The 23,468-nt window shown below is 38.0% G+C and overlaps 3 protein-coding genes across 3 annotated transcripts; 2 read left to right on the forward strand and 1 right to left on the reverse strand.

The window, feature by feature from the left end:
* The first annotated feature begins 662 nt into the window (after positions 1-662).
* On the forward strand, positions 663-6,066 carry LOC141836693 (putative WRKY transcription factor 2). The gene is made up of 6 exons (XM_074724203.1): positions 663-680; positions 2,743-3,177; positions 3,698-3,886; positions 4,119-4,924; positions 5,067-5,225; positions 5,475-6,066. Exons 2-6 carry the CDS (start codon positions 2,746-2,748, stop codon positions 6,064-6,066), a joined length of 2,178 nt encoding a protein of 725 aa, XP_074580304.1. The 5' UTR covers positions 663-680; positions 2,743-2,745.
* Positions 6,067-6,593: 527 nt separating this feature from the next.
* Positions 6,594-14,165, reverse strand: LOC141835765 (GPI-anchored protein LLG1-like). The gene is made up of 3 exons (XM_074723138.1): positions 13,949-14,165; positions 13,794-13,850; positions 6,594-7,192 (listed from the first exon to the last, which is right to left on the reverse strand). The coding sequence occupies exons 1-3, from the start codon at positions 14,031-14,033 to the stop codon at positions 6,834-6,836; spliced, it is 501 nt and encodes a 166-aa protein (XP_074579239.1). The 5' UTR covers positions 14,034-14,165; the 3' UTR covers positions 6,594-6,833.
* A 4,953-nt stretch (positions 14,166-19,118) lies between these two features.
* LOC141835764 (transmembrane 9 superfamily member 12-like) lies at positions 19,119-22,355 on the forward strand. Its single transcript, XM_074723137.1, has 2 exons — positions 19,119-19,284; positions 19,883-22,355. Exon 2 carries the CDS (start codon positions 19,977-19,979, stop codon positions 21,957-21,959), a length of 1,983 nt encoding a protein of 660 aa, XP_074579238.1. The 5' UTR covers positions 19,119-19,284; positions 19,883-19,976; the 3' UTR covers positions 21,960-22,355.
* The last annotated feature ends 1,113 nt before the right edge of the window (positions 22,356-23,468 follow it).

Below are 23,468 nucleotides of genomic sequence, written 5' to 3' on the forward strand. Positions count from 1 at the left end.
AGCCCGAGGATGTAGGAGTGTAATCGAATAGTATGAAAATATTGATATATGAATTTGAGATTGAAAAATATATATATGAGTTGGAATTTAATTTAAAGTTCAAAAATATAAATAATTGTGGTTTAAGTTTGGTTTGAAATAAAATTTAAATTCGATCAAAGGATTTAAATTATTGTATGATTTTACATTATATACTAATATAATTTTATAAAAGAATATTGATTTTCTATACGATGAAAAATATTAATTAAATTAATAAGTTAAAATTAAAATATCACCTCAATAGAAGAGTGATGCTATGAGTGGCGGCGCGCATAAGAAATTGGTAGATGTCCCATGAGAAATGAGAGATTATTATAAAATAATATGATGTAACTATAATAATAAAATAAAAAATTAGTAAAGAAATTAGATAAATTAAAAGAATGAGAGAATGTGACTTGTGGACTATGAGAATGAGCATTTGAATTGTAAATTGTTTAATGAGGGATAAGAAGTCACAATTAGAAATAATTATGAAAAAATTAAATAAGAATTTCTAAGGTTAATTTGATAATTTTAGACTTAATTTTATTATTTTAAAAGGTTTTTTGTCACGATTATACCAATAAACTATCCTTTATCATATCCCCGGAGAGCATTCAAGTTACATATCACTTATCGACATCGAAAACAATTCGATTTATCCTATAGTAATTATAATTTACTTGTTTTAAAGAGGTAATTAAGCACTTAACTAACAAATTGAAATATCTTTATTTAGTTAACAAAACTCCTCATCTAACATATTAACTTTGACTAATTCAAATTTTAAAAAATTAAATAAATGATTTGGTCGTTAAGGCATTTTAATAGCTCTTAGCTTCCGGATCATTTTAACCACGTCATTTCAAAGTGGCCGTATACATATAAAAAGCTAGTCCTCATTATATATATCTTAGAAAAACATCGATGACTCAATCGATCGATGTTCTCAATATTTTCTAAGTTCTTCTCTAATTTCTCAATCCTTGTAATTCATCATCCATCTTTCCCACATCCCTTGTTAAGAGGCATCAAGAAAAAAAGGTTTGATCTCTCTCTCTTTTTCTCTTAAGAAATCCATATATTTACATTCCTAGTTAATTGATTGTGGATATTGATTCCTTTTTTTTTCAATATTTAATTGGATTTTGATCTCGCGCATTCATTCCTTGTTGTATTATGAGAAAACTTAGTTTTTGATACGAGAGCGAAGATAGAAAAACTCATTTGGTTCAATTCGATTTTAATTTTTAAATAAATAAAAAATAATCTACAAAGGAATTATAAATAGATCAAATTTATATTAAGTAAATAGAGAAAAATATTTTGATTCTAAAATTGTTGGTAGATCATTTTTACACAATTTTGCTATTCTGAGCGACACCCAGTGCGCGCCCCGTGAGCGCCTAGATCTCAGCCTTCCGCCCGCGATCACGATAAACGTGAGCCGTCCGATTGCACAGTGTTTCTCCTCGGACCTTCGCCGCTTCCCGCCGCCCGTTCATCGCCGTCCGACCACCGCTGGCCGCCGGACCGGACCCGTTGGAACCGCAACTCGCAGGCAGTCCGGCGGTGGCCGGATTCCGGCCCCGATTCGGCCGGAATCCGGCCGGATTCCGGCCGACAGTGGCGCCAGGCACTGTTGCCTTGTTTCGGTCGGAATTCCGGTCGGATTCCGGCCCAATCCGGTCGGAATTCGATGCCGGAATATGCGCCGGCGAGTTGCGGTTCCAACGGGTCCGGTCCGGCGGTCGTCGATGGTCAGACGGCGATGAACGGACGCCGGAAGCGCTTGGAGGTCGGCGGTCAGCGTGCACGGGCGTGTAGGAAGCCGGCGCTCAGCATTTCTCCATTTTTACATAGTAAATAGAGTAAATAAAGCATTACCTCTTTAACAAAACGTAGAATTCGTCATTCTAACGGTTTCATATGATCAATCTCACGATCAAATAAATTGAAAAATTGTAGTTGACCACTACGAGGGAGGGCATAAATAAAGCATTACCTCAACTTCACATCACTATGCTCAGAACAATAAATAAATTATCTACAATAAAATAAAATAAAATAAAAAATCTTCAAAATAATAATAATATCCTGATTTTTTTAATTAACTTAATCTGCAAACACTATAATCCAAAAAAGAAAAAAGAAAAAAAGGAAAAAAATAAAGCGGGAAAAAGGAAAAATAAAACGAGAAGCGCGCGCTCCCGCTTGTTCCGAACGCATCCTTCCTCCGATCTTCCAGCTTCTTCATCCATTCCCTTTCTCGGCCAAACCTTCCGTGCCTTCTCCTTCCTTCCAATTGATGGCATTCTGTTCGTTCCTGTCCGGTTCCTATTCGTCTGTGTTCGGTGCTTGGCTTCAAAAATGCGAATTTGCATGCTTTTGGTAGCTTCGTCTCGGCGATTTTATGGCCGCTTCGGCTTGCTGGATTTCGATCTGCCTGAAAGTTGTTTGCTTTTTGATGTCCCGGAAGATTTCGATTTGAGGTGAGAAGCTGTTCGTTGCCTGAGATATGAAAATCTTTTATCGATCCTCTTCATTGTAATTTTTTGCACGACTGGAATCTGATCTTAAGCTTGATCTAATTGTTTGTTTCTGTTTGAAATAAGGGTTTATTCTGACTTCGTTCGCATTGCCGATGCTGCACTTGTTAGAGCTGGATCGGGAGAGAAATTGAATCGATCGTGGCTGAGGTAGGTGATAATTAACAACGCCATGATGGATAGCTGGCTGCCTCCGAATCCAAGCTCGAGAACCCTATTCTCAAACTCTTCAAATGAAGACTTCGGTTCGAGATCATTCTCAGCTTTCTTGGTAGAGGATGGGAATTTGGGGCTTCCTTGGAGCTCCGAAAACCAAAAGGTGAATGTGAGCTCAAGAATAGAAGGTGAGGTTGGAGTCAATTCCTTGAATGATCTCTCGCCTCAACCCAAGTTGTTTGGTGACCCTAGATCAAGCTCATTTGGAGGTCTTGCAGAGAGGATGGCAACAAGAAAAGGTTTTAATATTCCAAAGCTTGATACAGTTAATATCCAATCCACCAGCATGGTTTCATCCTCAGAAACTCCGTCGCCTTATCTAACAATTCCACCGGGTCTTAGTCCTACCGCATTGTTTGAGTCTCCAGCTTTGTTTTCTGATACATTGGTAAGATGCTACACACCATTACTTTGTGATTCTTAGGTGTTGCGATGAATTCAAGATGCTTGCAAAGAGAATTTATAGAGTTCTTGTTTAGAAAAATCTCAAATGCAGTAAAAATGTGGAGGTGCTGTTTCAATCATACCCTACAATTCACAAAGTTGTTGATATTAAATAGTATCTCATACTTTTTCTTTGAACTTGTTGATATGGCATAGTTCTCTTTATGGGAAAACAGATTCCACCTAATGATCATACTGTAATAAATTGTTGAAGAAATGCATGCATAAGTTTTCTGATAATTTAAACTGTTTTCTTGTTACATTTCATACCAAATAAAGAGCCCCTCATAGTTGTTTGAGATTCTTGTTGGTTGGTTCTAACAGTGCATATTGAAATGGCATGATGTAAATTGCCTTAAACTCAGTCAATATCTAGTAATTTTCACAATAGAAGTTGGTTAATGAGTGTTTTTATGAATTGATTGTACCTCTTGGAATTTGAAGTGTAATTGCCATATTTCTAGGATCAACCATCTCCTCCAACCACAGGCAAATATGAATTTTTGGAGAATCTTTCTTCAAACGCAATGCCTGTCTCATGTTTGGCGACGTTTGCTAAAACCGAACAAACCCTATTTGAAGACATTTCAGAAACATTTCCTTTCAAGACTTATATAGAATCAGATTCACATCACTCTAGATTGGTAAAGAAGGTAAAATGGTGTACCTTGCATATGGATTATGCAGTTATGAATTCATACCTTTCTCTTGAATCATTTCTCTGGACATGGATATTTAGAATTAGTCACATTGGCTCTATCAAACTTTGTTTTCCAGATTCATTTTGTAGCTAAATACATGTGTAAACCAAACATATCATTAGACCTAACCTTGCTAACAAAAATGCCCATGTTAACATTGTTATTTGTTTCCTCTCTGATCCAGCTTGAGCTACCAAGCATTGAGGGGTATGTTCAGATGGAAAATCCCACAGAGGAACGAAAAGTAGAAGCTAGTAGTGAGAATTTCCAATACCAATCAGAATTCTGCATTCAATCTGGTTCTTCTTTTGCATCTGATAAAAAAAATACTACAAATAATGCCATGCTAAACCAGCAAATTGCAGACTCTATTGTGGTGAGTGGCCAGCAAAACAGAGAAGCAGGCCCACGGAGGGAACTCTCTGTGGCTCTTGGGACTCCAACTGAGGATGGATATAATTGGAGAAAATATGGCCAGAAACAGGTAAAGGGTAGTGAGAATCCGAGAAGCTACTACAAATGCACTCACCCAAATTGTCAGATGAAGAAGAAAGTCGAGCGGTCTCATGAAGGCAGGATTACTGAGATAATCTACAAGGGTTCCCACAACCACCTGAAACCTAACATTGATTGCCGGTTTAGTGTTCCTCCACCGAACCCACTCAATGAACTTCAGAGTGATGGCTCAGAGCAACCAGATTCACAAGCAAGTTTTGATGAAAAACAAATAAAAGGAAGCTCTCGAAGTGGTAATGGATGCCAAGATTGTTTGGGGGATGGCCTGGAGGCAACTTCAGCTGCACCAATTGCTGCTGAATTCTGTGATGCTTCTAACACCTTGCAAGAGAACCAAGATGGTGATCATCCATCCCCAGAGTCTATTGATGTTTCTTCCCCAATGTCCAATGATGAAGAAGATGATCAAGAAGCTCATGGTAGTATCTCCATCAGTGGTGATTGTGATGGAGAAGAGACCGAGTCAAGATCAAGGTTGACATTTGCTACGGCTTAAAGTTTGCCTCTTTATTTTTTAGCAAGAAAAATCCATCTTTTAGGCTTAATTTGGTAATTGATTTTTTTGTATTCATGTTCGACGAAACTCACTCGTTTGCTTTCATTTATTCCAATTCAGGAAGCTAGATTCTTGTGTCGTTGACATAAATGCTGCTTCAAGAACAATTCGTGAACCAAGAGTTGTGATTCAGACAATGAGTGAGATTGACATTCTTGATGATGGATATCGTTGGCGAAAGTATGGCCAAAAGGTTGTCAAAGGAAATCCAAATCCAAGGTATGCCATGATGTGGTTGATGAATCCTGTATATTGTCTGAATATTAATAGTGATATAGTTATGAATACAGTTAGTGAAACAAAATCTAATAGACAATCTCAAATAGTTGGGACTAACACGATTTATTACTATTAGCATTACATTGAAACTCACTTACTGTTGAACATAGTTTCTCTCCTTTATTGATATCTTGTATTGAGCTTATAAAATCTCTTCCTCAAGCATCAAGATGCAACTTTTGGTTGCAGGAGTTATTACAAGTGTACAAATCCTGGGTGCTCTGTCCGAAAGCACATAGAGAGGGCTTCACATGATCTCAAATCAGTGATCACGACCTATGAGGGTACACATAACCATGAAGTCCCAATGACAAGAAGAAGTGGTCATCAGAACTCTGGTTCCTCAAATGTATCATCGTCTAATTCGACTACCCAATCTCGCAGTCTTCTGCAAAAACATGAGCCAATCCAAGACAGATTTGCAAGATTCAATAGTCACACTCCTCTCAGCACTTTTAACTTTCCACAAAAAGGCCAGTTAGGGACTGCTACAAGCTTCCCTTTTGCAATGGGACAGCCAAGCTTGTCCAACCTTTCTATGTCTGGATTCAATCCTATGGCAGCAGCAAGTATACCAATTGTTCCACCGGTCCATTCATTTCCAAATCATGGACATCCTACTGAAGCAGGATACATGATGCATAAATTAGACCTCAAGGAAGAACTTTTGCCAGATACATTTCTTCCTCCGCCAAATTCTATGTCAGTTTATCATCAGATGATGAGCAAGCCTACCTGTGTTGTGGAATGCAGAAGCAAAGATGGCTATTCCTTCAGCTAAGTTTAAATTCACTTATGGCAAAATAAATGTTTGAATTTGATTTTTGCAATTTTTGCTAATGATAATATACACTGAGCAGAAATAAAGTTTAATCTTTTGTTTAGTTGATACTTTTCCTTTGCCTTGGTAGAGAGATTGCTATAGTTTGGTGTTTTGGATTGCAAGAGATTTGTGTTTGGTTGAGGCAAGTGGCCAACCCATATGATTTCTTTTCCCTAAATGAGTCTGCACAGGGAAGATCTGCTCTTTCAATATACATACTCAGTATTATTTTTCATGCATTTTATGTTGTATAATTGACATAAATTTCATGTGTTTTGTGTTGAATGATTGATATGCATTGTTATTAATATAAAGGAAAACAAAAACAAGAGGTCGAGAGTAGATACGCTGGAGGTGAGGTGGCATGAAGTGATTGGAGAATTTTGGATAGTGTATCTAGATCACAAATATAGCATGAAAGTGTGTCTCTATATTTGTACATAAATATTTGCTATTGCAGTGCAGCAAAATACTACATTAATTCATAACAAAACAACAAAAGCTTGGCATGGCTACTCACTTATTCCAACATCATATCAACTTGTTAATTACAAACTTCAAATATATATGATAAGCTTATCAATTGCAAGAACAGAAACAATCAAGGGCACTACACTTACAATCTTGGTAAGCCTACACCGCTATGCTATAATTGAGGTTGATGACAGACTTTCCATCATCAAGTAGCTTAAGGTCAAGTGAGTTTGAAATGTTTAGCTTCACTCTTATGACAACAGAAGCTCTAGAATGATTCCACAAACAAGGAACAAAAAAGATACAGGAGTCTGATTGAGATTGCAAGAGTTCGTATCGTCCTCCGAGTGTGGAGGAGGAGCAGGACAGTACAGACCTTCCTGGTCACCATGGCACTCATTAGCAAACAAGCCTGGAGGATAGTTGCCAATCACGTTAATGTAAGAGAACATGACTGATGCACATTTGTTTGTCAAATTGTTCAAGTCGGAAGCAAATGGGCATGCAAATTCTGTGAAAGCAGGACAGCACTGGTCTTCTGGATAGACGGGACCCTTGCACTTGCTTGTGAGGATAGTGTAGTTCGCGTGCTCAAAATTCACAGGGCAATCTGCAGATTTAAATAAGAAGAGATGAGATGCAAGTGTATGATTTAGGAGCATTCTTATCGATAGAAGAATTGATATCCTTTGATACTGTTGTTCAGTTCTCTACTCTTTTACACCCCAGAGTTTACATGTACAAGCCATCAGAAACTCTCTGAATGGAACGACAATCAAACTTATTGTCATGAAAAACAAAACTCTTCTTACATGGTATTCCATTGATGCTAATGAAAAGAAAATTGGCAAAATAATCCATCAAAACATTCTTGAACAGTTGATAAACCTAAGAAGGTAATTAGGAAGAACACATACTTGCATATCTCCCAATTATGGAAGATCGGGCTAAATGTATGCTTTTCCAAGTAATTAGCTATCCAGATAAATCAAGCACTTTGAATGAGTAGTTCAGTTTGTACAATTGGTGTTGCTTTGAAACACTACCCAGATTTTTAATGAAACTTGGATAAGTTGTTTCATGTCCTAATGTGTGAATAATTTCAGATGGTATAAGGGTGCTGAATTGGTTGCGAGGCATAAGCAATTATGCCAGCAATAACCTAACCTATTCTCTGAAAACAAATAAGTGACAGATTGATTCCAAAGTAGCGATGCTACAATCATTGAAATGGATGAACCAATAGATTGGATGGCATTCAAAAGCATTGTGATTTTCGTCATATGAACTTAGATTGGTATAGGATCTCCAAAGTGTTTCCAAAAAAATCATACCTATGACATTGCATTGGTTTAAGACCTTGAAAAGCTTATCATACCCATAAAACTACATAATGTGTCAACTGAAATATGTAAACAAAATGTGCTATACTAATAAACAATAGTAATTATGTAACATAATTATCACATATATAGTAGAACACAAGGAATTCACGATCATATATGAGTGATTTTAGGTTGGTATAAGACCTAGTCCTTATGTATATGCGATTGGGCACTACCCGAGGCCTAGTGGCTCAGTTGTTAAATAAACACAGGTTTTTCAGCAGCTTTTTCTTGATCTAATGATGGAATATGTTGATTTCATCTGGACTACAAGATGGTTAAGCGTTTCTTTAGTGTGGGAGCTAATGTAGCACAGAGAACAAACAATTCTCACCTAAAAAAATAAATAGTAATTCTCATCTAGAGAAGGAAACTGAAAACATACTAACTCAAAAACTTTCTAACACATGAGATCTTAACCTTTTTTTAAAATTGATAGAATGACTTATTCCTCGTGCAATCATTATTCAATGAAAACTCTAATAGACTTTTCCTAAAAAACTAACAACCTTTTTAAAAGGTCTCCACTTATTCTTAAAAAATATTAAAATTAAATAACCTTTTTTTAAAAAAAATAATGAATCATAAAGATTAATGACTTGCACAATTTTGAACAATTATAAAATTAAAAGTCTTCATTAAGTTATTCTCTTTGACCAAAGAGAACTTGACTCTGTTGGGGGATTAATGACTTGCACAATTTTGAAAAATTACAAAATTAAAAGTCCTCATTAAGTTATTCTCTTTGACCAAAGAGAACTTGACTCTGGGTGGGTGGGGTGTTGAAGTTAAGCCAGTGGCACCACACACATGTGCAAAGCGCAAAGCGCAAAGCGCAAAGCGAAGGTGGCTCTATAGTTGAATCTTATGGTTAGTGCTCTATTTCTTCAAGAAGCTCAAGGGAAAGATGTCAAAGCTCATCCTTGGTGATCCAAGTGTCTTCAATCTTTGGAAGCCCGTACCAGTGGACTAAGTACTTGTGCTTGCTTCCATTTGGAGATATCACAATTTGGGAGTCCATAATATGCTCAACCAGAGGAGAAGGTTGTATTGCAAAGTAGAGTCTAGGAACCGGTGCTAATAATAAGCGAATTGTAGGCAAATCAACAAACAAACAAAAAAGCTCAAATGTTGCCTGATATGCAATAAGTCCTCAATATTGAAAATTGGATTGATGTTTTGGTTAATAGGCAAAACAACATATAAATTAGTACCAATTTTTCTCACTATTTGGGAAGGTCGAGACGAGCTAGCATGAAGCTTTTTGAAGGAGTTTTTGGGGAAGCATTTGTGTTGAATGCGAACAAGCACACAATCCCCTACATTGTATTCATTAAACTTGCAATGTCTATTAGCGTGAATTTTATAAGCCTCATTACTTATTGTGATTTTCTTCTTAGCATTGGCATGGATTTCTCTTATGCGCTTAGTAAAACTTTCAGCTCAGATGAATGAGAAGTAATGATAAGGAAATCAAGTCAATGTGTTGATGAGTTTTTGACTCATACGTGATTTTGAATGTACTATGGTTGTTGATTGGTTTACCAAATTACTCAGATAGGATTGGTTTAGCAAGTGGTACAATAGACAATTGAGATCTTAGGATCAGATCCTTGGTGTGTACTTTTTGTAAGTCATTTGCTAGAGCTTTATAAGGCCCACTGTGAGGTCATGGGTCATTAATGGTTTCATCTCCTTTTTCTTTTCAAATTGTAATTGTGTGAGAAGGTAGAGGGGCTGTCTCAATAATTAAATCGATTTAATAGGTGGTTTAGGTTTGGACTCGCACTTGCTAGTCTTGGCTAGGTATATCTTGACACTTTGACCATTGTGTTTAAAAAAAAGAGTAGATGTTTCTCATCCATCATGAGAAACAAAGAGATTGTAAAGCCAAGGTGGACCAAGGATGACAAGGAAGACATTGCACTATATCCCGTCCTTATATGGGTCAATCTCAATAGGAACTAAGCACCTTTATTTAACTAGGAGCTAGATTTGATTTACCCATGTTATCTTGTAGGCGGTTAGAGTATATAGCCTAGATTCTATAAAGGGTTTGTATCAAAACTAGTGTGGAAGATAGTAGTGCATTTTCGACGGAGTACAAAGAATACTATAGTCTTTCTTTTTATTACCTCCAACTTGTTGAACTCATCAAAGGGTTTAGCCTCTTAGTCACTATTTGGGTGCGGAAAGTATGTTACTTAGTCCTGAGGATTATGTTCCTATTCTAAAGTCAATACTCTATGAGGACACTTGGATGCCACACAACCTTTACCATGTCAACTAAATCTTGGATATTGGATCACAAATCCAAAGCGTGTTAGTCTAGTGGGCTTGCTAGACTATGTGATGCCCTATAAGTAGGATCGCTACCTGTCGAGAGGCTTGATGGTCACAAGTAAGGGATTTTGTAAATTGTTCAATCTCTTTGACATTTTGGCATGTCACTTCAATAATTTAACTTGTCTCTAGATTTCAATCTTCAATTCATTAATAAAGAGGGTCAAGGTTTCCCTAGGGTCTAATATGGGGTTACTACGTATTCCTAAGTTTTCAAACTTGCTTAGATATTCAATTATGTTCATGTTTGATTATTTTAGGTTGATTCATATCGTGCATTGTTGGTTTTTAAAGTATACTAGGAGTCCTCATTTACAATGTATTGATCTTGGATACTTTGTCAATATTTCTTCGTTTAACCTACCACTTTGATTTTTGTAAATCAAAGTGGTAATACTATACCAATCTCGACAGCCCAGTCAAGGAATGTGTTTGGATCTAGCCAACCATTGAAGGAAAGACATCCAATTTGACTCAGTGAGTAATATCTATGTCTAGTCTAGGTTTTGTTCTAGGCCTAGGTTGGGTGTGAGTGTCTAAGAAGTGATCCTCTTTGTCGATAATAGAATGGCGATCTCGGGGTGAATGATGCCTTGGTGATCTTGGAGCTATATGTGATGTTAGGTCTAGTTTAGGATTCGCGTCCTTTTCCAATTTTTTTATTATGTTAGTAGCATAAACTTTAAACTTTTCTAGGCCTTCCACTCTAAAATTGAAGGATCTTAAGCTCATCTTTCGCAAATTACACCTTGTATCTACATTTCAAATGGTGTGGAATTTTTCATCATGGCGATGTATGGTGATGTAGAAGTTCAACAAGTGATGAGTATTATACATGTAAAAAAACACTGAATTTAAGCAAACAAGTAGGAAATGATGACAAAGCAATCAAGAAAAAAAAAACAACAAAGAAATTAGATAATGCACAAAAATTTAATTAACCTACTAAATAGGTAATAAACAATGACTAAAGGTAGGAAGAGGCAATATGCATGTGAGAAAGTTAGATGATGCACATAAATTAATTTACCTACTAAATTAAACAACAATAATTTTCGAAGAGGAACAACGCTACCGAGTTGATGCGAGCCTCCTTGCTATAGAATTTGCACTACCATTCTATGTACAACCAAAATAATGAAATCAAACAAAGCAACGATCACGATTGATGCTAAACTTTCGCTATAGAATTTGTACTATAGAGTCCACTGACAAGTAGGATTTTGCGATGTCAAAATGTTGGATCGTGATGATAGAGATGAAAGCTAAAGGGGGAGGGGTGAATAGCGGTCATGCCTGCAAATATAAAAATATATTCTTTTCTCTTTGTTGCGATCCTAGTAATGTCACAAATATTAGTTCTTAGATATATATCTTATCTTGTTTTGTATGTGTGTGCATGTATGTTTAAATATGTTTTATTACTTATATGATGGCAAAATGTGATTATGCTCACTCCAAGCGATTCAGTATCGTCGGCCCCATGATTAGATATAGGCAGGTAAACCAGGTACCGAGCATGCCACAATTCTACCACCTACAATTGGCTCGACTATATTGTGACTGCATGTTTTATTACTTGTGATCTTATTGTTAGATATTTTGTATAATTATTTTATATTTAATCTTTTGATTAAGGACCTTAGAATAATTCATTTTAAAAAGTAAGAAAAGTATGAATAAACACATATAAAAAGTTTCAAAAATGTTTTTATTTTTGATCGTTTTTAGGTATTATATTTTACCACATGAGATAATCATTTTTCTTTCTGTTTAATTATTTTTTCAATTTTTTCTCTTTTATATTTCGACTTAATAGATACTATTCTATTAAATTTATTTAACTAAGTTTAATATATTTATTTGATATGAATGTTTAATTGTTTAATATGGATATGTTTACATAAACACAATAGGAAGTAGTTTATTTTTTCTACTTTAAACTAATTATACTTTTAATATAAATAAATAATTTGAATACTATTTTTATGTATAAATAATTGAAAAATGTAAGTTTTATTCTAAATGTGCCAAAAGAAGTAAATTTGGTTTAACATAACATGGACCCACTTGGTGGGTTGTACAAACATTAGCAAGGGGTGTTTGGCACGTAGTCCAGCCTTAGTTATTTAGATAAAATAACAAAAATATATTTAAATAAGAAGACAAATTTGATACTAAAAAAAATCAGGAAATCTATAGCAATATAAAAAAAGTTTTTATTTTTAATAATCTTAATACTAGTTTAAAATGTTTTTTATATTTTAAATTTTTAAACCCATTGACAATTAAGGATGACAATTTACTCTAAATCCAATTGTAGATTCGATACTAGACCCGAATGAAAGAGGGTATGGAGGGATTTTTTGAACTCGATTAAATAATCGAATAATTGAGTATGTGGATTTTCGGATTTGAATATGGAGGCGGATCTGATAAAATCCTACTTATATCTGACTCAAATATCCGATTTTATATATAGAGAGAGAAGTGATATCCTGCGCGATTAAATAAACGCGATCATACATGCCTCTGACGTGGTTGGGATTTCTCGCAACGTGGCAACAAAACAAAAAATCGTGATCTCACCCTAAACCCCTAAAAATCACGATCATCGCCCTCGTCGCCGCATCTCCCGCTCATTGTCGCTCCTTGCCACCGTCATCGCCTCTCCCACTCATCGACGCTCATCGCCGCTCCACACTGCGATTTTTTTTGTTTCGTTGCCACGCTGACGAGAATCCCAACCATGTCCCATGTCAGAGGCGTGTACAGTAGCGCAAATTTAATCGCGCAGGATATCATTTATATATATATATATATACACGAAAATGCTATGCTGCGTGCCGGCTTCATACGCCCCCGTGCGGGACAGCGGGGTCGCCGTCCATCACGCGTGATCGCGAAGATCGGACCGTTCAAAAGTGGGAATGCACAGTGCCGCGAGCGCCTGACCCGTCGTTGTTCCCGCCACTGCCGCTTCGCCGTCCGGCCATCGTCGGCCACTAGACCGAGCCCGGTCGATGCGCCACTCGCCGGCGCGCCGACTGGCGCCGGATTCCGGCCAGATTGTGGCCGGAATCCGGTTGAATTCGGTCGGAAACCGCCGAACCAGCGCGCGGGCCACTGTGGGCCAAATCGCGGTCGGAGACTGGCATATCGAAACCGATCAAAATCCTACTCATTGTCATCCCTATTGAGCACGGTTATGCTAACTTGTGGGCCCAACCATTTGCACTGAGCCAAACCCAGAAACCAGGCCGGGCGGACCGGCGGACACAATGGTGGCGGAGATCAAAACACTCAGCACACTCCTTTCATTCTCTCTCTTTATTTTAATGAATTTATTTATTATCATAAATCAATTTATAATTTTTTGTGAATTAAAAAAAATAATCAGGAAAGGGATCAGAGAGATGGAAGGCAAGGGCGGCCTCCAAATGGAATTTAGTTCAAGAAAAAGGTGAAAAGGGCGAAACTCACCCGTCGGTTGCTGCAGCAAGCGCCGGCCGCCGGGCACGCGACGCACGAACACGTCCTCTGAACCAAGACCATCGCACAGAAAGCCTCATCAGAATCCACCTCAAGCAGCCTCGATATTTGCCATCAAAATCCAAACTTTAAAGGAGATGCCTCACCGGAGATGAATCCCGAAGCGGCCGCCAGCCCGACGAGCGCCGCCAGAAGAACCGCCGGCGAGGTAGCCTTCCGAATCAAGCCCATCTTCTCCCTTTCCCGACGGCAGAAGAAGACGATGACAGCCACTGGCTGCTAAATAGGATTCGGCGTAAGAGCAGAAACGAAAAGTCAATGAGAGGAGTCAAAGACGAGTGTGCGTTCGTTGACCGGCTCCGGCTGTGGAAAAATGAGTTGACTCTATGGGACGACTGGGGTCTGAATTTGTGTGTGAGAGAGAGATTCAAGTATTATTCCTCAAAAATATATCTCATCTTCTGCATAAAGTAAAGGTAGGAATTTGTCACTTTAGCGATCTCTATACGGTCGATCTCACGATCATCTGTGAGGAAGTAAATCGAGAAATTACAGTTGGTCATGACGCAGGAAGGTATTGTATGATTTCATCAGAATTTAAATCCTTACCTTCTTCTACAATTCTACTACGTCATAATCAACTTAATTATGTTAATATATATATATATATATATATATATATATATATATATATCTCAAATCTCAAACAAATATGACATGATGAAACTGATTGATCCAAGTATTATATTCATCATGTTTTAAGTGTAATAATAGTGCAAACACATGATTTTAAAGGGAGTGCAATGTCTTATTAATTATTTTTCATAATAGTTAATTATAATTTATTTATTTATTTTTTTATAGATAATTCTAGGCAATGGCGGAGCCGGCCCGGGTAATTTACCAAGGCTAATTCGAATTCTTAGACTACGCAAATGGTATACCCGGGTTAATTCTTAAAAAAATTTCTCTCCTCCCTAAATTCAAGATTTTTTTCTTCTCGTCGCCGTCGGATCACCCGGGCTACAGCCCGGGTACAACCAAGCCTGGCTCCAGCCTTGATTCTAGGATCGATCGTGTAAGATCATTGAAATAATGGATTTCATTTTTTTTCTTTTACTTTCGCCTTGAAATAGAGTTAAGTTGACTAGTATGAGATAGATATTATTACAATAGACAAAAATCAAATCTTAATAAAATCAAAAAAAAAATATCTTACCAAATTATAACTTCTTGATTTATCTTTTCATATATATGATCATGGATCGATTATATAAAATCGTTGGAATAACAAATTTAATTTTTTACTACAATATTTAAGTACAGTATAGTGCAAACACATGACCTTGAAAGTGAGTGCAATGCCGACGTTCTTCATTGGGTGCATGACTAGGTTCACAAAATGGTTCTACATGAGGTTGAGGTGGGTTTTTGTGATGGAGAGGAGTGCACCAGGTAACTCATATCCTTCACCATGCAACTTGACTTGCTTCTCATGATTACTTACTACGTACTTATACGTACAGACAGATTTATAATTTAAAGATGGATTAGTTATCTCGAGTTGGCTGAGTCTGTCATGGCAAGGTCTAAGTTTACTTCGTACGACCATTTTTTTTATATTTCATCAAATTTTAAATTTTTTTTTATTATTTATAAAATTATTAAATTAATTTACCGGTGATCGATATCTCATTCGTAGATATTAAAAATTTAGGGACCATGGCAAAAGGCATGACCGCTAACATGGTATTAGAGAGTATGTCGCCGAAGGTGAGATAAAGGTAGTTGGTTCACAAGCACACTGCGAGGAGGATTGCAATCCACAATATATTGCTCGCCTATGACATTAGCGTAAGATACATCAATGTGGAAGACACATCAATTCGGTCGTGGCAACCATGGTCGATTGGTGATCATGTCGACGACTACACCTCTAAGGGAGAGATCGTGGGCATAGAAGGAGTGACTATGGCTGCGAGTGGAGATTTACGGTGATTATCAAACCAAGATACCTTTCCACTGCATGGTAATGAAAATACATCAGACTCTGTCATGCAATGTGGGCATGCTAATTTACCAGCTGTGCTCCATCCCGATAACATAGAGTATGCTGGAAAATCACTAATTGTCCATAATAAAGCAGCATGCAAGGTAAAATTTGTTTTACTTGCAACATCATAAGTCTCTGATCCTACATTCCATAATTCATTCAACTCGGCAATCAGAGGTTGCAAGAAAATATCTATCTTCTCTTTCGGGTTCGTTGGACCTGGAATAAGCACAGTCAGAAACATAAATTCATCTTTCATGCACATCCATGGCGGTAAATTATAAGGTGTTAAAATAACTGGCCAAGATGAATATTGTTGTCCTGACTGACCAAATGGTTGAAATCCATCTGCAGAAAGTCCCAATCTCACATTACGTGGTTCCATCGCAAATGTAGGAAATATTGTATCAAGATGTTTCCATGCAGGGGAATCACAAGGATGACACATTATACCTCCTTCGTGCATATGCTGATGATGCCAACTCATGTGGGAAGCTGTGGCGGCAGATGCATACAAGCGTTGAAGTCTAGCAGTTAAGGGAAAATAATACATAACCTTCCATGCAATATTTTTCTTTTTCTTCCCTGCAATGCGACTACGATGCTTGTAGCGAGGGTGACCACAACATTTGCATTCAATCAGTTCACTGTCTTCATTCCAATATATCATGCAATTGTTTATACAACAATCGATCTTCTCTACGGGCAAACCTAAACCCCTCACCAATTTCTTTGTACTGTAAAAACTATCAGTCATTTGGTGATCAGCAGGGAGCAACTCTGACATCAATTGACAAATGTCATCGTAACATCGTTCTGAGAAATGATGTTCAGCTTTGATGTTCAATAATCTTGCAGTAGCTGATAGTTGGGAATGACCAGATGGAATACCTTCCCACACTTCTCTTTCACTAGCCTTTAACATGTCATATAGTTGCTGGACTGCAGGTGTTGGTAGTTCATCTACATTAGATGGATCAACTGCATTAATAGCGTCATAAACCATTGATTGCATCATCTGATCACTAGATGTTGATTCATCTAAAACAGTCGTGCCAGATGAAGAAGCAGCCGAAGTTCCAATTCGTTCTGAGACATAAGGCTCCCCGTGACAATACCAATTGTAGTAGTTTGGAACAAAATCATTTTTACAGATATGCACTTTGACGGTATCCTCATCACGAAAAGCTTTATTTCTGCATTTGCAATGATTGCACGGACACCGTAACTCTGCACCATTCATGCATTCTGGATGACTCTTAGCAAAGTTCACAAACTCTTCAACCCCAGCATAAAATTCAGCTCGGATAAATCCATCGTCTAATCTATTGTACATCCAAGCTTTATTCATATACATTGTAACCTTCTGCAAAAATACATTTTCATTCATTCGAAATAATCATGTACAAGGCGAGGTATATGATTACATATGTTTTATGTAAAGTTTTAGTAGTTCATTAACATAGTTAAACAACATATCTAATTAATGTAATCATTCCAATTCATTTTAGATTTATAAATCATACTATATTAAATTTAGATTACTATAGGTCATGATTATTATAGGTTATCTTACCACCTCGTAACAAAAATTTTGTAATCCTAATTGTTCAATTTCCTACATTAATCACTACCTAATGATATAACAAATATAATTAATAATTACAATAAAGTAATAAAGCTTTAATAAAGTAATAAAATTGTCATAACAAAATTCAAATTTTATATATATCAAAGTAATTAGAAAAGACCTAATGATATATATCAAAGTTTAACCCTAAATAACCATATAATTATCTAACAGGTTCATTGTATCCTAAATATCCATAATTACCTAATGATATATATTAATTATATGCCCTAATCCATTATAAATCAAGTCCAGAAGGCATAAATTTAGTCTTTGCTGTAATCAAAGGTTAAACCTAAATAACCCTAGCTGATTTTCAAATTTAGCCAATTTAACCTAATTTAGCCATAAATAATGCAGAAAAAAATTTAGGGTTTACCTTGACAAATGGCCGGAGGAGAGGTTCTGCGCGGTCGGTGGAGAGAACGACGCTGGAGGTCGCCGGGAGGATAGGTGGCCCAAGGGAGGTCACCGGAGTGTTCGCTTGCCGGGAGGAGAGCACGCGGAGTGTTCGCCGCGAGGAGAAATCGCCGCGAGAGAGTGCCGGAGGAAAGAACCGCGTGAGTAGCTTTCGCCGGAGGAGAGAACCGCGTGAATAGCTTTCGCCGGAGGAGAGAACGGGAGGGAGAACGCGAGAGAAAAGGAGGTCGCCGGAGGAGAGAAATCGTCGGGATCGCGAAGAAGGTACCCTAAAAGGAGTCTGCGGTGCCCTAAATCGCGACATTAGCGACGGAAATTTGAATTCCGTCGCTAATTAGCGACGGAATATTCGATTCCGTCGCTAATTAGCGACGAAATTCAAATTTCCATCGCAACACCGTCGCTAAGCTAGGGTCGCCACTGTTCACGGGTTATTTCCGTCGCTGAAATAGCGACGGAAATAAACTTTCGTCGCTAAAATAGCGACGGAAATAAACTTCCGTCGCTAAAATAGCGACAGAATTAAAATTTCCTTGGCAAATTAGCGACGGAAAATAAATTTCCGTCTCTAATTGGCGACGGAATTAAATTTCCGTCGCTAAATGATCTGTTAGCGACGGATATATATATTGCCGTCGTTAAAATAGCGACGGAAAAAATATCCGTCGCTAATTCCGTCGCTATTTCATGATTTCCTTGTAGTGGTGTGAGACGGTGAGAGCGAGATTGCATACACGTGGAGAGAATAATAAAAAAATATTTTTTTAATTTATTTTAAATCGATTAAACTGATTTAATCTATTTAAATTTGGTTCGATTATAACTTGATCAAATCAAATTTAAATTAATCTAATTTTAGATTAACTTTAACAAAAGATGGAATCCGCTATCTAGAGACTCCACACGGTCGGTTCGTGATTATTTGTGAGAAAGAATAAAAAGGCTGAGCTATTCGACTTTACTAATTAGTTATTGTTTGACTCTACTTGGCTTTTTTTTTTACAAATTTTTTTATCAGTTATTTGATTCAGGTAAAAATAATAATAATAATGAGTATTAAGTTAGGAGGATATTTTATAAAATTGAGTACATAATAATATGTTAAATTGGCCTAGAAAAAAAATATACGGACGCAGAACGGTGGGTGAGGTATCGGATTCTTTATATATGCGTTACAGGTGAGCCCGGATCCGGATTCGTCATCCACTGAGGCGGGCAACGACCGAAGCGGTTCATCCACGCCGCTCGTCTCGCCTTCACTACTCCTGCGTTTATTTCATCCCCCTCGGCTCCCCTTCCCCTCTCCAAGCTCTCTCGCAGCGGAGACAGATCTGAGAGCGCCCGGGATCCAGTCGCCGTCGGATCTTCCTGTCGATGAGGTAATCTTCCTTCCTCGACCCCGGATCTAGGCGATTTCTTCGCCACAATGAACCTCTCTTGCGTTTTCCGTCGAGATCCATGGACCTACGATTCTGGATCTGCTGTTTTTGTATCTTCAGATTTTTGCTTAAAGTTACTCTGTTTGAGTTTATTTGTTTTTTTTTTTCGTTATCTTGTTGGTCCGACGGGGCCTCAGATCGAGCTGCCTCTCCGATCTTGTTACTCCGTCTGGTAATTTGTCTTTTCTACTTCCAGATCTGTGCGATTTCTCTGCTGCATGCAGTTTAATTTCTCCTCGGATCCATCTTGTATTAGCTTTGCAGGTTGGCACCTGTTGTTTTCACATGCGGAAGGAAGAACTTGCTTTTCCATTTAGGGTTTACTACTTGTTAAATTATTACTTGGTTATGATGTTGAAAAAGCTTTAAATTAGAGTTTTTTTTTTTTTTTACTTTCTAGATTCGATTGTTTGGGCATTGATTTACTTTTGTTTCTTAAGTAGCTTTTGATGCTTTTATTATCTAGAAGATTTCTCTATTGAAGGGAGAAAAAGGGATTATAAGGGTTGAATGACACGTTGCTTTGTTTTTGACTCAGGCTTCTTCAGTCATCTTGTGAATTGTGAAGGAAGTTGGTATTGGATCTTAGGTCTGAGTTGTAAGAAGAAAGAACATAGAAGAAACAGTTCCAAATGGGGTCTTTTTCATTCTCCAAGAAATCTTCCTCATTGTTTACATTGGCTTTACTGGCCGTGTTTCTGTTTTGCGGCTCTGGTAATGCATTTTATCTCCCTGGTAGTTATATGCACACCTACGTAACTGGTGAGAGCATAACTGTCAAAGTTAATTCCCTCACCTCCATTGAGACTGAGCTCCCATATAGCTATTACAGCCTTCCATATTGCCATCCACAAGGTGGAATCAAAAAGAGTGCAGAGAATTTGGGTGAGCTTCTCATGGGTGACCAGATTGATAACTCTCCGTACCGATTCCGTGTTAATGTTAATGAATCGCTTTACTTGTGCACCACTAATGCATTGAATGAGCATGAGGTTAAACTTTTGAAGCAGAGGACACATGATCTCTACCAAGTGAACATGATACTTGACAATCTACCTGTGAGAAGGTTCACAGACCAGAATGGCATTGTCATTCAGTGGACTGGATTTCCTGTTGGTTATACTCCAACTGGAAGTTCTGAAGACTACATCATCAATCACTTGAAGTTCAAAGTCTTGGTTCATGAGTACGAAGGGCGTGGTGCAGTTATGACCACAGGAGAAGAGGGGATGGGAATGATCGCTGAAACTGATGATAAGAAGGCTGGGTATGAGATTGTTGGATTTGAAGTGACTCCCTGCAGCGTGAAGCGTGATCCAAAGGCAATGCTGAAACTGAACATGTATGATAAAGTTGAGTCTGTGAACTGTCCCTTGGAGCTTGACAAGTCTCAGACCATTCGGGAGCAGGAGAAGATTTCTTTTACCTATGAAGTTGTATTTGTTAAAAGTGACATCAGATGGCCATCAAGATGGGATGCATATTTAAAGATGGAAGGTGCAAAGGTTCATTGGTTCTCTATCATGAATTCCTTGATGGTTATCTTCTTTTTGGCTGGAATCGTCTTTGTTATTTTCTTGAGAACAGTTCGGAGAGACTTAACAAAGTATGAGGAACTGGACAAAGAAGCCCAAGCTCAGATGAATGAGGAGCTGTCTGGCTGGAAACTTGTCGTGGGTGATGTGTTCAGAGAGCCGACATGCTCAAAGCTTCTCTGTGTCATGATTGGAGATGGTGTACAAATTACTGGTATGGCAGTTGTAACAATCATCTTTGCTGCACTCGGGTTCATGTCTCCTGCTTCACGCGGCATGCTATTGACGGGGATGATAATTCTCTATCTTTTCCTTGGGATTGTTGCTGGATATGTCGGTGTTCGATTGTGGAGGACCGTCAAAGGAGTATCTGAGGGCTGGCGATCACTCTGCTGGTCAATTGCTTGTTTCTTTCCGGGGATCGTTTTTGTCATTTTAACCGTATTAAACTTTATCCTTTGGGGAAGCAAGAGTACTGGAGCTATCCCTATCTCGTTGTATTTCACTCTACTCTCCTTGTGGTTCTGCATCTCAGTGCCACTGACTCTGGTTGGCGGTTTCATGGGTGCCCGAGCTGAGGAAATAAAATTTCCTGTCAGAACCAACCAAATCCCTAGAGAAATTCCTGCTCGGAAATACCCTTCATGGCTTCTCATCCTCGGTGCTGGGACTCTGCCCTTCGGAACCCTCTTCATTGAGCTCTTTTTTATCCTATCGAGCATTTGGCTGGGGAGGTTCTACTATGTGTTTGGTTTCCTCCTTGTGGTTCTCATGCTGCTAGTGATCGTCTGTGCTGAAGTCTCTGTTGTCCTGACTTACATGCACCTCTGTGTGGAGGACTGGAGGTGGTGGTGGAAGGCTTTCTTTGCTTCTGGATCTGTTGCCCTGTATGTGTTTCTCTACTCCATCAATTACTTGGTATTCGACCTTAGGAGCTTGAGCGGCCCTGTTTCAGCTACCCTTTATCTTGGTTATTCACTGATCATGTCGATCGCAATCATGCTGTCTACGGGCACCATTGGCTTTCTGGTGTCATTCTACTTTGTTCATTACCTCTTCTCCTCCGTCAAGATCGATTAGCATTTATCACTGTGCTTCAAAAGCTACCTACCACAACTTTTGTTCTGCAAGATGTTTACTTCTGAATTCTATTAATAGCCCACTCGCGGAATCTAGTGCCATAATGTTGTAATTTTGAGGGGTGGGTTTCATTGTAACTGTAGCTGAGATGGCTAGTTTCTTTTCTTGTCATTATACACCACAGGACTGTTATCTTTGAAAAGCTTTGTTTAAGTTTCCTGGATGAATTCGTTTCAGGAGATTGACTACAAATGCCATCTCTAGGATCATAGTAGAGATTGAATTCTGAGTTAGGGATGATTATTACTAGTTTGGTTCATTCATGAGATCTAAACACTATCGTAGTTTCCATTGAATAAACATGTTGGCTTTAATGATTATTACTAGTTTGGTTCATTCATGAGATCTAAACACTATCTTAGTTTCCATTGAATAAACATGTTGGCTTTGAAGCCTCAGAACGGTTGGCAACGCATTCAAGAACATGGCCATTCCAAACGTTGTAAGAAACTCAGATTATCGCAACTGCTTTGTAATTTTGAGTATTAGTGAACCTATTAACGTTTATAAGAAAAAAAAAATCACACCCACACAAATAAAATAGTAGTTTAGGTTTTTGAAAGGGGCTCTCAGACTTAGCTTATTGAATTGAGCATAGATTGATTTTTAGGGAATTCATCGAGTATGAGTATGCTCTTCCTTTAGGGAGTCTATTGTATATCTAATTTATTTGTCTGTATTTCGTTGTAGGGTAGACGATACTGGATCGCTTAGCATGAGCGAAATTACGTTTATGTTGGATTAGGTTTTTGAAAGGGTGAAAGTCATAATCTCTTTTCAGACGGCCAAGTCCACCAAACTCGATCAAACCTTAATTTTGAACATTCTCAAATAATGTTCGCTCCATCAAACAATGTATTGTTCGTTTGTTGATCTTAAATCCCAGTCAACCATTCAATCCCTGACGCTAAGTTTTCCACCGACCACCTGTGTAAATCAAGCGCAAAGGAAGATGCAAATTAATGTTCATTTGGGAGAAATTCCTGCAAATACGCCGTAGCTAGGGATCGAACCGCGGGTCCCTTGGTCACAACCCGGATGTCCTACCGTTGCACCATTGCCCCGAGGACAAGAACTGTAGTGGGAAAGCAACCGGCCCCACCTCGAAACGATCCCATATCAGAAAATCCCTTAAGGGATTTCTTTCTTTCACATAATGTAAGAGCATACTGTCTCAACAGTACCTTAGCCGAGCTAAGATTTGAATCACACAGTACCTCAGTCAACAAATATATGTTGCTAAGAGGATTCGAACTCGAAACTTCAAGCTATAGAACGAAAGTGTATTAATCACATTTAATTTTCAAAATTAAATATTATACACTCTTACAATTTAACCGGACATAATTAGTTTGTGCTGATTCAGATGATTAGCTGCCACAAGAGAAGGAATACTTGGACTTTGTTTCAATGAGATCAAACGAAACAGTTGTCGCATCAACCACCGCA

Source organism: Curcuma longa, chromosome 10, assembly GCF_044706935.1.
Source record: "Curcuma longa cultivar G26 ecotype Majalengka, Jawa Barat chromosome 10, ITB_CL_G26_1.1, whole genome shotgun sequence".
Lineage (NCBI taxonomy): Eukaryota > Viridiplantae > Streptophyta > Magnoliopsida > Zingiberales > Zingiberaceae > Curcuma > Curcuma longa.

Excerpts from the sequence above, each read along its gene's own strand:
- LOC141835765 (XM_074723138.1), bottom strand. The coding sequence starts at position 14,033 with ATGGGCTTGATTCGGAAGGCTACCTCGCCGGCGGTTCTTCTGGCGGCG. Across the intron at positions 13,851-13,948 it reads CGCTTCGGGATTCATCTCCG|AGGACGTGTTCGTGCGTCGC; the intron begins GTGAGGCATCTC and ends GTCTTGGTTCAG. Across the intron at positions 7,193-13,793 it reads CTTGCTGCAGCAACCGACGG|ATTGCCCTGTGAATTTTGAG; the intron begins GTGAGTTTCGCC and ends TTAAATCTGCAG.
- LOC141836693 (XM_074724203.1), top strand. The coding sequence starts at position 2,746 with ATGATGGATAGCTGGCTGCCTCCGAATCCAAGCTCGAGAACCCTATTC. Across the intron at positions 3,178-3,697 it reads CTTTGTTTTCTGATACATTG|GATCAACCATCTCCTCCAAC; the intron begins GTAAGATGCTAC and ends CCATATTTCTAG. Across the intron at positions 3,887-4,118 it reads ACTCTAGATTGGTAAAGAAG|CTTGAGCTACCAAGCATTGA; the intron begins GTAAAATGGTGT and ends TCTCTGATCCAG.
- LOC141835764 (XM_074723137.1), top strand. The coding sequence starts at position 19,977 with ATGGGGTCTTTTTCATTCTCCAAGAAATCTTCCTCATTGTTTACATTG.